Source organism: Bidens hawaiensis, unplaced genomic scaffold (genome assembly GCF_021521415.1).
Source record: "Bidens hawaiensis isolate Kalapana, Puna unplaced genomic scaffold, B.hawaiensis_p1.1 tig00019200_1, whole genome shotgun sequence".
Taxonomy (NCBI): Eukaryota; Viridiplantae; Streptophyta; class Magnoliopsida; order Asterales; family Asteraceae; genus Bidens; species Bidens hawaiensis.
The window spans coordinates 101647-119184 of record NW_027492910.1 but is presented as its reverse complement, the minus strand read 5'-3'; the positions used below and the strand labels follow the sequence as shown (position 1 = coordinate 119184).

The 17538-nt window shown below is 36.9% G+C and overlaps 1 protein-coding gene and 1 pseudogene across 1 annotated transcript; both read left to right on the top strand.

The window, feature by feature from the left end:
- Nucleotides 1-1019: 1019 nt before the first annotated feature.
- LOC143557825 (uncharacterized) lies at nucleotides 1020-2030 on the top strand. Its single transcript, XM_077046803.1, has one exon. The coding sequence runs from the start codon at nucleotides 1020-1022 to the stop codon at nucleotides 2028-2030; it is 1011 nt and encodes a 336-aa protein (XP_076902918.1).
- Nucleotides 2031-11494: 9464 nt separating this feature from the next.
- The window catches only part of LOC143557824 (xanthotoxin 5-hydroxylase CYP82C4-like), a 38880-nt pseudogene continuing 32836 nt past the window's right edge, over nucleotides 11495-17538 (top strand).

Genomic DNA, 17538 nt, shown 5'->3' with positions numbered 1-17538 from the left:
TGGTTGATCAAAGAATTGTTGTTAGATCCGAACCCCGTTTGGGACCTACAAGACCCCGATCTCACATTCTGATAACTTTTAAGTTTAAGTGAGCTCGTTTGATACACCTTTTTTTATTCTCTAATATGAGAGAGAAGTGGAAAACTAATACGACCATTTTCAAAAACTAAATGACAATTCTTTTCATTTTTGTTTTAAATTCGTCTTAAATTTGTTGGAATAACATGTTAAAGAAATTTTGTATGAAATTTTAGTAGGAAAATAAGCTGTTTTATAGTAGTGTTATGACACACTTTATAATTCAGTTTTTTATGTTACATGATAGGTAGACTATTTCTCTTTTTGCTTACATGAAGAAAGAGTTGAAAACTGTTATCGTATAACTGTGATTATTTCTTTTTAGATGTTTACTTAGATTCATACAAGCTTGATGCCTAACAAAAAGAAGCAAACCACACAAAATAAATCTAGACTTTTGTATGCAATTAATTGAGATTTGATGTAGTAAATAATAGAGAGATTATAAGTTTATTTACAATGAAAAAAATCCAACGGTAAAATCCTAACCGTTGAATAGCTAGATTCCACAAAATACATCAGGTTGTTTACCCAGAGACACAACCCGGAAAGCAACATGGAGAAGGTGGATGCGGTGTATAGGGGTGAGCAAGATAAGGGTCGGATCCTTGAAACCCGGTTACCCTTGAAACCTTTATTTATACTCAACCCTTTTTTTGTTTAGAGGGTAGGGTCTCGGGTTCACGTTTTTTCTAAAAGGGTAAAGGGTCCAGGTAGGGTATTAGGTAAAACAGTTGGATCTTACCCTTTAAACACTCCTAGTGATGTACCCAGAGTACCTTAGGGCACTACCTGCTGCCCACCCCAACCATCCTAATATAATATTAGTCAAGCACACGTTATATCATTGAATGAAAAATTACTAACTCTATCCTTGAAAAGGTGATGGAAGGAAGAAGTTTGAGAAAGGAAAGGAGGGGTAGGCTGTGTTTAATCGACCGATGTGTAAGAACTATGAGAAAAGACATGAAGGAAGATGTTTGAGGCCTATACCAAGAATCGATATTCACAAGTTTGATCCGTTTTCAACTTGCAATTTATGTAAAAGGCCAGGTCATAAGGAGGAGGATTGCAGGAAGAATTTAATAGTTTGTTTTGATTGTGGGGAGAGAGGGCACTTTAGTGCTAAGTGCACTAAGAAGAAACCAGTTACAAGTGGCACCAGTGGAAGTGGTGCCAAGAATAACGGAAGGAAGGGAAATGCCCGCGCTTTTATGCTTAATACACAGAAGGCGGGAGAGCTGCCAGATGTGATTACTGGTACATTTCCTATTAATAATGTTTATGCTAGAGTATTATTTGATTCAGGAGCTAATCAGGGTTTCATAGATTATAAATTTTGTAGTCTATTGAATGAACCTCTAGCTAAATTAAGTAATCATTACGAAGTAGAAACTGTAAACGGAAACATGATTAAAATATCTGAAGTGTTAAGTAGTTATATATCCTTAGCTGGGTATGATATGCCAGTACAGTTGTTACATATGGAATTAGCAGGATTTGATGTAATATTAGGAATGGATTGGTTATCTGCTAACCAAGCCCGCATTATATGTGATGAAAAAGCCATCAATATACTAATTCCGAATAAGAAAGTTATCTGTATAGCTGGTGATAAAGAATATGGTAGAATTGGAATCATTTCAAAAATCAAAGCAAGTCATTGTTTAGGTAAAGGTTGCCTAGCATTCCTGGCATACGTAACTAAGGAACCTGAACCTAAGAAGATGGAAGAAGTTCTGATAGTTTCTGAATTCAAGAATGTATTTCCCGATGAACTACCTGGAATACCGCCAGATAGAGAAGTTGGGTTCAGAATAGACTTAGTTCCAGGAACAGCTTCGATTGCAAAATCTTCTTATAGATTAGCACCAACCGAAATGAAGGAACTAAAGAGGCAATTAGACGAATTATTGGAGAAGGGATTCATAAGACCAAGTTCTTCACCTTGAAGAGCTCCAATTTTTTTTGTGAAGAAGAAAGATGGATCGATGAGGATGTGCATCGATTATCATGAATTAAATAAAGTTACAATCAAGAATAGATATCCACTTCCGAGGACAGATGATTTATTCGATCAGCTTCAAGGGGCGAGTTGTTTTTCCAAGATTGATCTGAGATCTGGATATCATTAACTGAAAGTACAAAAAGATGATATATCAAAGACATAATTCCGAAATCGATACGGACATTATGAGTTCACTGTTATGCAATTTGGACTCACTAATGCTCCGGAAGCTTTTATGGATATGATGAACCGAATCTGCAAACCATACTTGGATAAGTTTGTTAATGTTTTCATTGATGACATTCTTATCAACTCCAAGACAAAATAAGATCATCAAGCCCATTTAAGAACCATACTTGAAACATTGAGAAAGGAGAAACTATATGCTAAATTCTCGAAGTGCGAGTTCTGGCTGTCTGAAGTGCATCCTTGGACATATTGTAAACGAAAAATGTATTCAAGTTGATCCGGCAAAGATTGAGGCAATTGCGAAATGGGAGACACCAAAGACCCCGACACAAGTTCGAAGTTTTCTAGGGTTAGCTGGTTACTATCGAAGATTTATTCAAAACTTTTCAAGAATAGCAATTCCTTTGACTTCCCTTACCTGAAAATCTGTTAATTTCGAATGGGGACCGAAACAAGAGGAAGCGTTTAAAACCTTGAAGAAGAAATTGACAAATGCACCTATCTTAGCCTTACCTGAAGGTGAAGATAACTTTATCGTATACTATGATGCTTCACACGAAGGTATGGGGTGCGTTTTAATGCAAGAAAAGAAGGTTATTGCTTATGCTTCAAGACAGTTGAAAATTCATGAAAATAATTACACCACACACGATCTAGAGTTAGGAGCTATAATTGTCGTGTTGAAGTTACGGCGACACTATTTGTATGGTGTAAAGTTTACTGTCCACACTGACCACAAGAGTTTGAAGCACGTATTTACTCAAAAGGAGCTGAATATGAGACAAAGACGATGGATGGAAACACTAAATGATTATAATTGTGAAATCGTCTATCATGAAGGAAAAACCAATGTTGTGGTTGATGCTTTAAGCAGAAAAGAACATGAAAAGCCGAAAAGAGTGCGTGCTCTGAGGCTGGAACTTAAAATTGATCTACTTACCGAAATAAATGAAGCTTAGAAGATAGCACTAGAAGAAAATAACATAAAGGCTGAAAAGGAAAACGTTACAATAGATCAATTAATTAAGGGCGGCGATGAAATACTCCAGTTAGGAAAAAGAAACTAGGTACCGATGATTTGAAACTTACGAGAGAAAATCTTAGAAGAAGCCCATAATTCAAAGTATATGATGCATCCTGGAAGTGACAAGATGCATCACAACCTAAAAGAGGATTACTGGTGGATCGGAATGAAAAAGAAATTGCCTTGTATGTAGCCAAATATCTAACATGTTCAAAAGTCAAGGCTGAGCATCAAAAACCGTTAGGCTTATTGCAACAACCTGAGATCCCTATCTGGAAATGGGATATGATAAATATGGATTTTATTATGAAGTTACCAAAGACTTCTCGTCAAAATGATGCAATCTGGGTTATTGTAGATAGACTGACAAAATATGCTCATTTCATTCCTATTCAAGAATCGTTCAGCATGGATAAGTAAGCACAACTGTACATAGAAAATATTGTATCACTACATGGCGTGCCGTTATCCATTATTTCTGGCAGAGACAGTCGTTTTACTTCCAACTTCTGGAGAAGTTTTCAAAAGGCAATGGGTACGCGCTTAAACTTAAGTACCGCTTATCACCCACAAACTGACGAACAGTGAAAAGACAATTCAAACTTTGGAAGATATGCTTCGTGCTTGTGTTATAGACTTAGGTGGTAATTAGGATACCCACCTATCTCTAATGGAATTCTTATACAATAACAGTTATCACACAAGTATTTAAATGGCACTATATGAAGCATTGTACGGACGAAAGTGTAGAACGCCCATATGCTGGTCCGAGATTGGTGATAATCAACTGCCAGGTCCTGAAATTGTCCAAAGAACGACTAATCAAGTAATTCAAATTTGAGAACAACTGAAAGCAGTACGAGATAGACAAAAGAGTTATGTTGATATAAGGTGAAAACCGTTGGAATTTAAAGAAGGGGATACAGTGTTGCTGAAGGCATCACCTTGGAAAGGTGTTGTCCGTTTTGGAAAGAAATGAAAGTTAAGTCCACGATTTGTTGGGCCATTCAAAATTGTTAAAATAATAGGTCCTGTAGCCTATCGTCTAGAGCCACCTTCGAAAATGAATTGAATTCATGATGTGTTTCACGTATCAAATCTACGTAAATGTTTAGTTAATAAAACACTCGCAATGCCTCTGAAAGACGTGCAAGTAACTGAAAAACTTAAGTTTGTGGAGGAACCTATACAAATTGAGGACAGACAAACTATGTTCCTTAAACGTGAAAGACTGAAATTAGTAAAGGTTTGATGGAATTCCCGACGTGGTCCGGAATTCACTTGGGAACTTGAATCTGAGATGAAAAGAAAATATCCATATCTCTTCGCATAAATCCTGAGGAAGGGATTTTTCTAAAGGTGGGGAGGATGTAACACCATGTTAATACCCCATTTAATTTTGGGCTAAAAATGCAAATTCTGAAAGTTAAAGGACTGAAAATGAAAACTCTGATTTTCATTCATCTTGACGCGATGCGAATCTGAGACTGATGTACTTCGCGCTATGTGAAGTAGCCGGCACACAATTCAAGATATGCTGAATATTCGCGCGACGCGAAACATGGTTAAGTAATCGAATCCACGTGTCCTACCACGTGTCATGACATCATGAGATTGACATGCATAAATGTGCGGAGCAAAGGCGATTCGCGCAACGCGAAGATGGCCAAATTTCAACTATAAAAGGGAAGTTATGGGTTTCACCTCAAGCCATCCCAAATCACTTCCATTTTCACATAGTTAACCTAGGAGTGTGTGCCAAGGTTTTCCTGAAGTTCCGAAGGCTTGTTTTCGTGAAAAAATTAGGTTCCGAGACGCTGCCAACAACCCGCTGCCATATTAAGCGAAGCACTAACCGACGAGCTACCAATTTCTTGTTCTTAGTTGTCAACTAGCTTCTTAAGGTAGGATTATGTTTTAAGTTATTTTATTACCTAGTTATTTAAAACCTAGTTATGGGTATAGTCGTTAAACTAAAATGTTTTCCAAATGATGCTTTACTAAACATAATGACGTTACTTCCACAATAAATAATGTTATCAAAACTATATATTTTGACGGGCATGTAGTAACTGTAAGGGAGATAACATTAGTAGACTCTTCTTGTCTAAGGTAAGTAATTCATACAAATCCCAATCAACCGCGGGACCCGTTTAGCTACCTAGAGAAGTTTGCCAACATGATAGACTTTGTTAGGCCAAAGCGTGCCATCCCAAATGTTATATGTAAATACAAAGTATATTTTTAAACGACTATAACTCTACTAAGGTTGGGTCAGACCTAGGAGTCTGCTGAACTGAATCAGACTTAAAGTCTGCTGAACTGAAACAGACTTAAAGTCAGCTGATTAATCAAGAAACTTCATATAGGTACTTATGAAAGCCTATTACAAATATAGGTTAATATCATACCGAAGGAAAAAGTTCTGATTATCACCGAACTGACAACAACAGATGAACGCGTTAAATCTTTTACCAACTGAACAAGTTTTACTCTTGTAACAAACAGGTTGTTTATTGCAAAGAGTCTGATAAATGTTTGCATGAGATTATTTGTCTCTAAAATCGTTACAATTAAAAATAGATAATAAAAAGCAACTCAGACCGAATACACATGTGTCTGGATCCATACATAACTCATAATTGGCATACAATACCAAGTCAGTCATAACCAGTTCTCCAACCGGGACAACTAGCCTAGGAGAAGGTTGTCTCCGAACAGGGGCTATGTATCTCGGGGAACCTTCGAATTGTGTGTATAGGGCAGTGGTACAAATCCTAGGAATGACAGACGTTCCTGAGTTTGTGAAACAGAAAACTATGTTTGTATTTAACGACTGTTATAAACTGTTTTATCGAGTCAACGTTTCACCAGCATATAGCTGAACCCATGCAGGAAATTAAGTGATGTTGAATGATAGACAATGATTTAGAGTCATGAAAATTAGTAGCTATGCACAAAATTTAATTACTACAAAAAAATGGCCCAATATTATGATACTAATTTCAGCTATCCCGATTCCAGGTACATAACCTCATTTTTTGCGATTTCTAAAGTTGTGGAGGTAGGGTCCTAAATCCTTGGTACGACCTTTTACTTATAATGTTATATATTATATTTGTTATATTATTATCGTTTACTAACCAATACCCAATGGGCTGGAGGGTTGTGGAGGCAACCCTTAACCGGGCTTGGCCCACTAAGGTTAGGGTTTCATGATGGTAGCCATAGAGTTCCAACATATTTTTGTGTCTGTAAAAAAGAGGAAACTCTTAGCAGTCACCTCCACTCCACCACTTTTCCATGGCATATCTCGAGCAACCGGAGAAGAAGACAAAGTTGTGGTTCGTTCATCTCGAAAACCGGGGAACATCTACATGGTTCCGACCCGGATTCTTTTCATGTTTCTTCAAAAGTGTACCTATTTATGCGATTTCCTAATAATTCATAGATCTAGACAATAGTTTGGCCCTTTATTAATTGAATACCCAGATCTCACATTATGCTAACTTTTAAGTTTAAGTGAGCTCGTTTGATACACTTTTTTTAGACAAAATGGCAAAAGACGTCCTTTTGTTTGACCTGATTTTCATTAGATGTCCTTTAACAAAAGAAATGGCAGAAGACATACATCATGTTTCAAATTCCTTTCACGTTACGTCCTTTGACACTAACCCCGTTAATTTTTTTTCTTAAATCCAGTCATGTGCGCCTCATGTGAGGGCAACTTAGTCATTTTACCTCTTAAGGAGTTATTTCTATAATTAAAATCACTTAAATACTCTCTCCCCATCTCATCTCTTCTCTTTCTCTCACATCCATCTCCGATCTCTCTTAGCCACCATCACTTCCACCTACCACCACCACCTGTCACCTACCATCACCACCACCTACCACTGTTACCACCACCACTAGCATCAGGGAAGCCACGAAACTAGTATGTATTAATGGAGTTTGGGCATCACGAGGATGTTGGTTTGCGATGGCAGCAGAGGGTACAACCCCTCTCGTTTTTCCGCAACCAAAAGAAGCCCCCTTTGGCGGCGATTGGTGGTGATTGTAGTATCAGATGATGGTTGCAAGTCCAATCGGACTACTATCAGAACGCATGAAGTCCGCTAGAAATCCTAATTTCATCCTTAATTGGCTATCCGGAAACCCTAATTCTGGGTCTTAAGTTTGGTGGTGTGGTGTGCAGTTGGTTGGCCAGTAGTTTGACGTTGGTCCGGGTGTGGTGCTGTAGAGAGAGAGAGAGAGAGGGTAGGAGGAGGAGGTTCTTATACAGATGATTTTATGTTGGGTATCTGGTTGAAGAAATTGATTTCAGTTGTTGGCTATTTTCATTCAAAGCTGATGGTTCATGGCGGAGGTGAGTTAAATGGTGGTTAAATGGTTAATCAAAGGTTATGGTGGTGAACACTGGTTTAAGTTATTGGTGTTGGGTAGATGGTGGAGATACCATGGCTAGTCTGGAATGATGGTGGCGGTGGGTAGCAAGCGTCGGTGACAGTGTGACAGTGGGGGAGGTGGGTAGGCGAAAGGGAGGGTGGGTGATTATGTGTGTGAGAGAGAGATAGAGATGGTGGGTAGGCCAAATGATTTGGCCGGTTCTGATTTACCAGGTGGTTCAATTGGAACCCTGAAACCCACCTGGGAAGGGAAGACGTTCATGGTGGCAGTGTTGGGTTGCTTGGAGGGAGAGACAATGGTAGGTGGCCAGCTATGGTGGTTCCGGTGCCAACGTTGGTGGCTCGCCAGAGAAGACGGTGGTGGCTTCCTCCCCGGAGATGAAACTTTGGTGGTGGTGGATGAACTCAAAGAGAGGGGTTAATTAAATTGATTTTTATTATTACAATTTTTTTAATAAATAGGTAACATGACCGGTTTGCCCTCATGTGCACATGACCAGATTTAACAAAAAAATTTAACTGGGTTAGTGACAAAGAACGAAATATGAAAAGAATCTGAAACATGAAATACGTCTTCTGCCATTTCTTTTGTTAAAGGACGTCTAATGAAAATCAGGTCAAACAACGTAAAGGGCATCTTTTGCCATTTTGTTTTTTTTATTCTCTAATATGAGAGAGAAGTGGAAAAACTAATACGATCATTTTCAAAAACTAAATGACAATTCTTTTCATTTTTGTTTTAAATTCGTCTTAAATTTGTTGGAATAACATGCTAAAGAAATTTTGTACAAAATTTTAGTAGGAAAATAAGCTGTTTTATAGTAGTGTTATCACACACTTTATAATTCAGTGTTTTATGTTACATAATGGGTAGACTATTTCTCTTTTTGCTTACATGAAGAAAGAGTTGAAAACTGTTATCATATAACCGTGATTATTTCTTTTCAGATGTTTACTTAGATTCATACAAGCTTGATGCCTGACAAAAAGAAACAAACCACACTACATAAATCTAGACTTTTGTATTCAATTAATTGAGATTAGATGTAGTAAATAATAGAGAGTATAAGTTTATTTACAATGAAAAAAAAAATCCAACGGTCAAATCCTAACCGCTGAAAAGCCAGATTCCACAAAATAAATCAGGTTGTTTACCTAGAGACACAACCCAGAAAGCAACATGGAGAGGGTGGATGCGGTGTTGTACCCAGATTTTACCCGGGGGCACTACCCGCTGCCCACCCCAACCATCCTAATATAATATTAGGCAAACACACGTTATATCATTGCATGAAACATTACTAACTCTATCCTTGAAATCACGCCACTACCAAATCAAGGAATATCATATCATCTTTTGAGGATCGTGTAATGTCAAAACTTGCTTTTCCCGTGATTATAAGTTCTTTATATCAATAATTTGCAATTTGGTTTCTGTATCATCCGAACATATTTATTAATTACTACAAGGAATAGGTTTAATTAGGTTTACGTCTAATCAATTAGAACAATTAGGTGAATATTTATCATCCTTAGATAAGTCGCAAGGCGAAAAGTATTTTAGTAATATATATTACTAGTTTTAGAGCCCGTGTCACACACAGGATAATTCAAATTATAAAATTATAAGTAAAACAAATAATTAAATAGCATATATGAAAAAAATGTATTACATCTATGTTTGTATCTATAAAATGTGTACATAAATTGATTTTATTTATATATATCATAAAGTAATTTTTTTAAATGAACTTAATAAAAACAATGTCCGTGCAAAAACGTACCCAAGAATGCTTCTTTCTATTGAATTCAATCTCGGTGCCATATATGTATAATTAAAAAACTTTTAGTTATGAACCAAGGAAATAAAGCTTCTCATACGATATTAGTTCTAACCACTCAGCCTAAATACAAAAGGAGCGTTACCTTTATTGATATATTTATCAATTTACCACTCATCAAGTAGAGCATTAATTTGTAATAATGGATGTTCTTCAAGAGCTATATTTTTCTGAGCTACACCATGAAAAAGATTTTGATAAGTTTCAGAGGGCTTCTCGACTCTGTCATAATGACAACATAAAAAATAACATGTTAAGCCATTCAATTTTGTGAATATTCATTTGAGCATAGTTTTGCATGACATGCTTCTCATACAACGTTCTGATCACCAATGAAGGAAAATTAATGTTGACATAAATATTTCAATTTGATAAAAGTTAGAAGCATTGATAGGCATGGGGTGGCACGTCGAAAGTGTTCGCAATCTTTTCTTATATTTTAATAGTTGAGGGAAAAATAGTCAGTTTGCCAAATCCTGAACCTTTTGATTATTTCAAAAAATGCCCTTAAAATAACTTTGAAACCCGAATCATGTTTAAACTTATAACTTTCATACTTTTGACATTTTCAAGTCAACATTTTGAGCCCATAACAAATTGACGATAAATCTATTTTGCATTCTCAAACTTTTAAAAATACTAAAAATTTTCATTTTTGACCCGTTACAAATTTTAACCTAAATGCAGTTAACTTGTACCAAACAATCTATTTACCAACTTTTGACCCATAAAATCAAATTTAAGTTCCACAAAAAAACCCGAAACAAATTTTTATTTGAGACACATGATTTGTTATTGATTTTTGAAATTCACCAAGTATTTTGAAATATATAGTAAAATAATATGTTAATATTTATATTTATAAATATATATATATATATATATATATATATATATATATATTATATAAATATACTGTAAAAGGAAAGTGAATCATTATTGATTTATTACATATATTAGGGTATATTAGTTTTGGAGGAAAAAAAATTATAAGAATTAACCAAAACATGACAAATGTTCACATATATTTTACTTTATTAGAATAGGTAGATATGTAGTGACAGACAGATGATTTCTTTTTCTAGGTCGAATTTTTATTATGCCTGGTCGTCATCATCATCATCGTACTTAGTATATCCCACCAATAGCAAAGCTATAGTAGGGTCTGAGGAGGGTAAGATGTAGACAGCCTTACCTCTACCCCATAAGGATAGAGAGGCTGCTTCCGGTGAGACCCCCGGCTCGATAGTAGTTTTGCATCAAGCCTTGGACATAAGGCACATAGCACTCAATCATCGGGACACCGGCTGATCGGTGCATGTACCCTTGTCTTTCGGCTATCAACGCCACTACATGATGCCTGATTAACCGTCCGTCACTTTTAACGTTATTTTCACGAGATTAGTAAAATAACGTCAAAATTAGTGCAATTTCACTTTTGCCCACCCGAGGGTTCACACATATATACATCATATGTGCGCACCGCAAGCAGGGCTAAAATGAATTTACATATATAATGTTATATTTTGTTAAAATGTTATATTTTCATTACAGCTGGTAAAACTAAAAGTTACAATAACGAATTGAGTAATCATAGCCACGAAAAGGTAATGAAACGTTAACGATTTTTATAAGATATGAAAGTCATTGTTGATCTTAGTTTTATTGCGCTGGACACACTACGTGGTTTGTATTCATTTATTATGGTTTAGTAACTAAATGAGCCGGCGTTCTCATGAAATTTGATGTATACACATAATGCTTACCTTACAGTAAAAAATGATGCACAATTAATCACACTATTTTCATATACAGTAAATTTGACTTGATTTCATACATATGTTATGTTATGGTAACAAAATCCCTGACGCTCCTTAATTCCATATATATATTCCCATGCTATGCCTGTAAAACCACGTACAAGAAACACACAACTACGTACACAATGAATTATCCACTTGAACTGATTATCTTATTCCTTTCTATACTGTTACTCATATTTATCAATCGAACCAAGTCGAAATCAACGCCACGAGAAGCTTCAGAACTCGGTGGCGCATGGCCAATTATCGGACACCTCAACTTATTCGGCCGCGACGAACTTTTGCACCGTACACTAGGTGCTATTGCAGACAAATACGGTCCGGCTTTCAACACCCGTGTAGGAGCCCGCCGTGTGTTAGCCAAAGAATGCTTAACCATCAATGACGAAGCACTTGCTTGCAGGCCAAAAACAGCCGCGCTGAAGTACATGTGCTATAACAATAAGGTGTTTGGTTTGGGGCCGTACACTCCCTTTTGGTGAGAAATGAAAAAGATCTCTATCCGGGAGTTCCTCTCCAGTCGTCGCATCAAGAAGCTTAAAGATGTCCGTTTATCAGAGATTAATTCAGGACTTAACGAGCTTTACAAGCGATGGATTCAAAACTCACACCGGCCTGTGGTTGTGGAACTGAGTAACTGGTTGGAACACATTTTGTTAAACATAATTGTGATTATGGCGTCCGGCAAACGATATTTTGGTGTTGGAGTGGGTGGTGATTGTTGATATCAAAACTGTTAATAACACTCAAATATATTTCTCACTTAGATCTTTTTATTATGCAAAAGTGAATGAATGAAACAAGTAAGGAGGCTGCGTTTTATAAGCAGCATTACAACGGAAATAAATTGAAATGCCTACAATTGTGGATCACACAAACTTATTCAAATAAACAATAACGTAAACAAAAGAACTGGTAAAATAAGCCTTGAACTTCGGATGACCAAACCAATCACCACGTGCATATCAAATGGGGTTTGAATCATATTTCAACACCCCCCCTCCCCTTGATTCAAACTTCTACACTCCCAACTGATGACGAAAGAACACAAACTTTTCATCTTTTGTACTGCAGAATTGAAGAATCACCTTTTCTTGCCTGACCATGTCTCTAATGAAATGATACTTTGTTAGGTCCCTTTTTATGTATTTAGTCTTTTGTATTGGTTTGTTTTTGTATTTGGGCCGTTTGGCATCTTTTGTATTTATTTGGGCATTAGATGTTATTTTGTATGTACAAAGTCCAAGGAAAATGGCCCAAAGGAAATGTAATCAAGCCCATTGGGCATTTGGAAATAAAACCATTTCTCATGTATGCTCCTCTATAAATAGGGAGCATGGCATGAGAAAGAACAACCTTTTGCCAAAATTCTCTAACTTCTCATACTCTTACTTTCTCTCTAGTTCTCTTACTCTCTCTCTAAAACCCGAACATAAACATTCTCAAGATCCGAGACCACTTAGGTGACTTAGTGTGATTTCCGATAGCACTAAGTTTAGTTGATCCAAAGATTGTTGTTAGATCCACCCGCATCAGGACCTACAATTGGTATCAGAGCTTCGGCTCACTAGTTGAGGGTTTTTGGATCACAACCTTGGGTTTTGATCTTGGGAAAAGAAAAGAAGTGTTCTTGACAAGAAGATTCACAAAAACAAGAAAAATAAAAAAATATATATTCGGCTAAAAGTTCATAAGATGTCTTAGGATGTGTTATTGGTGAAAAACAACAAGTGTATTAGCCTTAGATCTAAAAGTTTTGGGTTTAAAAGTGTTAAAATGGATATTACGGGTTTGAAAAATTGCTAAAAATGATAGGTCAAAGATTTTCGCATCACTTGGTATGAAAATCAGTGTACCTACTTTTGACCAGAACTGACAAGATTAGGTGGACAGATCCCAAGAAAAATTGCTTCTAGAAACTAAACTTTTCCGCATAACTAACTTTTTCGCTTCGCTTGGCTTTTCGCTTTCACGTGGTTTTTTGATTCGCTTGTCCTTTCGCTTCGCATTACTGTTCATTTTGCACAAAGTTTTTCGCTTCGCTTGAAACAACTTTTTCGCTTCGCTTGAAAGACTGTTTCGCGCGAAAAAGTTGTCTGCTTTGAAATTTGAACTGTTTGAGATTTGTTAAGTGTTTGAGACTGCTAAGATCATGACGAGCACTGATTCTGAGCTGTTGAAGGGGTATTTTTTGTTAGAAAACCAAGTGGGAACTCCTCAAAAACCTCCAAAGTACATGACCCTAGATGATAACTTTGCCGATTTTAAATAGAGGTTCATGAACTATATCTCGTTGACTGAAACTGAATTAATGAGATGTTTTGAACAAGGTCCTCATGTTCCCATGACTGTTACACATGCTGGGGAACAACTAAAGGCTCCTGAAAATTATGATCAAAATGATAGGGACCTGTTAGCACAAGATAAGAAAGCATATCTCCTTTTGACAGTTTGTCTTTCAAATGATATCACTGAGACTTTACGTGAACACAGAAGTGCAAATGGTTTGTGGGATGCACTTGTTGAGAAGGTTGAGGGCAATGCTGAAATAAGGGAAAACAAGAAAGCCCTGTTAAAAGAAGAATTCAATATGTTCAACCACCGTCAAGGTGAAGGTGTGTTGGACTTGGTTAAGAGGTTTGAGAAGCTAATGGTAAGAGTCAGAGCTGCAAGTGTCAACATCACCAACTCTGAGGTCAATCACAAGTTGATGTATTCGTTGCCTTATAGTTGGAGTACAAACACAATCACAATCAAGAGAACCACCAATCTGAATGCCATGACAAACAGTGATTTGATATCCACTATCAAGTCATTTGAGATGGACGAGCAAATGAGAATGAATAATCATCTGAGTTCTCTGAATCAAGCTGGGATGAGTACTGCATCCTCTAGTCCAACTGCTTTTCTAAGCAAAACCCAGTAAAATGTGTACCCTGTGAACACTCCAAAGTACTCCTTATATGTTCCTCCACAGACTAATGCCTTTATCTCAACAGGAAGTCAATCTGGATCATCTGAGCCTAACTCTTTTCAAAAGGCAGTTGATTGTGCAGTTGAGCAAGCTTTGAAGGCCCATGTTGAATGACTCAAACATCTACTGTGAAGCACTACCCATGTTGAATGACTCAAACATCTCAATAGTTCATGCTTTTCTGTCAAGCCATGAAGAGTTGATGCAAGGAAATTTATTGCCACCACAATTTGAGATTGGGGACATGAGAGATATCAATCAAAAGGATCTCGACAAGATGGATATCAAGTACCAAATGGCAATGGCCGTGTAAAGAGCTACAAACTTCATGAAGATGTATGGGAAAGACAGCTTCAAGGATTCAGACAGGAAGAGGATCGGGTTTGACAAGTCGAAACTACGATGTTACAACTGCGGTGAGATGGGTCATTTTTCTAGAGAATGCACAAATCCCTCAAAGCCAGCCAATGATATTCGTGTGACTGAGGTGACTGAAGAAGAAAACAGTAAAGCTGATGGAAAGAAGCATGAGGTGCATAAGCCAAGCAGCTCAGCACCAAGAATTGGAAATCATCCACAAAAGGGAAATTCAAGCTCAAACACAAGGGCCCTTGTCTCCCAAACGGAGGTCCAAGTTGGTATGGATTGGGATGATCAATTTCAAGAGCTGCAGAATTATCTCAACATGGCAGGCATGGCTTTCACGACAAACAATGAAGCATCCACATCCACAGCTGCAAGTTCTGATGTATCACCCATCGATGAGGTAAATCATAACCTTTGCACTCAAGCTTGCATAAATAAGGTGACATATTATAGATATCTGCAAGACGAAGTTTTGAAAGAAAATGCAAAACTTCGTCAATTAAATGCTGAATATGTTAAAGCTGACAAGATCTATGTTGAAAAGATTAAAACTCACCATGATGATGTGGCAAATCTTAAACTTAAAAATTTTGTAAAGGAGCAAGATGTCATCTATTATAAAAATATAATTAATGAGTTGAAAGATGAAATTGAGAAATTAAAACTTGATGCTTCTGATAAAAGAGAAAAAGAAAAACAAGTTGAAAGATTTGAAGCGTCATCTGAGCAATTGTATGATATTATCGGAGCACAAAGAAGTACTAAAGTTAAAACGGGGCTAGGATATGATTATTCAGTGGTGCCCCCACCAATGAATGATAATTATACTAGTTTGCCACACTTTAGCTATAATACTTCTCCTGATGAAGAAATGGCATATGGGATTGGTAAAGTACCAAAACTAGTGAAATTTGTTCATGCAGCATCAAAAACTGCTGCTCCAATTCAATCATCTGATAAGTCTAACGTCAACGTGTCTTGTGTAGTAGGTGATGTAAATGATGGTGATTGTAGGAAGGTTAACTTGGGTTGTAGGCCACAAGGAGTGTTAGAACCACGTTTTGAATCTTGTGTGGATTTAATTAAAAATATTAACAATCCAGTTTGTAATAAAGTGTGTAAATCAATGTTAGGAAGTTTGATGTCAGGATCAAAAGCTGTATTTTGTGAAACTTTTAGTGATGAAAATTGTACAAATGTTTGTGATGAAAGTGAATGTTCTTCATCTGATTCAGACTGTGAAACTATTTTTGATGAAACAATTGAAGCTAAGGTTAATGGACAGAACAGTCCTAGCTGCTCATTGACTGATCATCATGTTGAGAACTTAACAAAACAGAAATCTAGTTTTGAAAATGAAAAACCAAGCACTTTCTTTAAATATGTGCCACCAAAGAAAACTTCATTTTCTCAAAATAATTATTATAACAACAGTTCTCAATATTATAATCAGTTCGATAATGCCTATTACTATTCTCAACAGAAACCGAGGCATTCAAATTATTTTGCTTCAAAATTTTCAAATGTTCATCATTATCGAACAGATACAGGTTACAGCCATGTTAACCCAACTACATCACCTTATCCCACATATCTCAGTGATCAAGATATCTATAACTACAATCAAAGAAAATGTTACTTTGTTTGTGGCAATCCGTCTCATCTTGCAAGACATTGCAAGAACTGGCATAAGCAACGAAGAGACTTCAACAGTAAGTTTGGTCAGACATTTCCTAAGTTTCCTGCTCAAACTAAAAAAATGCCTAACCAAACTCACACTTCAACCAGTGAGACGGATTTCAGACCCAAAAGAACTGAGAAACCCAAGAAACCTTTCTGGCTAACCCAAAGGGAAAGGAAGAGGTTAGTGAAGGGGTCTGAAGCTGAAAAGCCCAAGAGCCCTTCAAAGGTTTTCACTAAAGCTAATCAAGAAGATTTTGTGGTTAAACCTAAACCAAAACGAAGGCAATCCAGAAAACCATTTCAAAACTGAGGAAATCATAATTCAAATTCCTCGAGGGATTGCTCTTCAGATTCTGACTCACCAAAAGACTATATTTTCAGAAATCATAAAATTAAACTTGGTGATTTTGTGTTTAATTTTCCCGGGACAAGTGCGTCTCGGGAAACCGTCCACTAACTGGTTGTTCTTGTGTGTAGGGTCAGCCTAGAAGGCCTGTCAATAGTATTTGGTACTTAGACAGTGGCTGCACCCGACACATGACAGGAGACGAGTCCCTGTTGTTTGACATCAAACCATTCGACGGTGGACATGTTTCCTTTGCTGGTGACATTGGAGGAGAGATAACGAAGCAAGGAAAGGTCTCAAATGGTACTTTGACCTTTGATGATGTTAATCTGGTGGAACAGCATAACCACAACCTGCTTAGTGTATCCCAAATTTGTGATAAGAAATTCACAACCCTGTTCACAGAAAATGAATGTCTTATATTGAAACCAGGATTTAAAGTCCCTGAAGAGTGGATCATGTTGCGTACTCCGAGGCACAACGATGCCTACAATCTGGACATGAGAAGCAATTATTCTATGCGTTCTGCTTCTTGTTTGATGTCCAAGGCCTCGGAGAACGATTCATCTTTATGGCATCGACGTTTGGGTCACGTCAACTTTAAGAACTTGAATAAGTTGGTTAAAGGTGACCACGTGAGGGGCTTACCTGTAAAATCTTTTCATTGTGCTGAAAAATGTTTATCTTGTTCTAAATGCAAACAGCACAAACTCCCTCACAAACCCAAGATTGTCAATTCCATAAATTCCACCCTCCAGCTGTTGAACATGGACCTCTTCGGTCTAATTCAACCAATG

Bases quoted from the DNA above. Each gene is read 5' to 3' on its own strand.
- LOC143557825 (XM_077046803.1), top strand. From the start codon at position 1,020: ATGTGTAAGAACTATGAGAAAAGACATGAAGGAAGATGTTTGAGGCCT.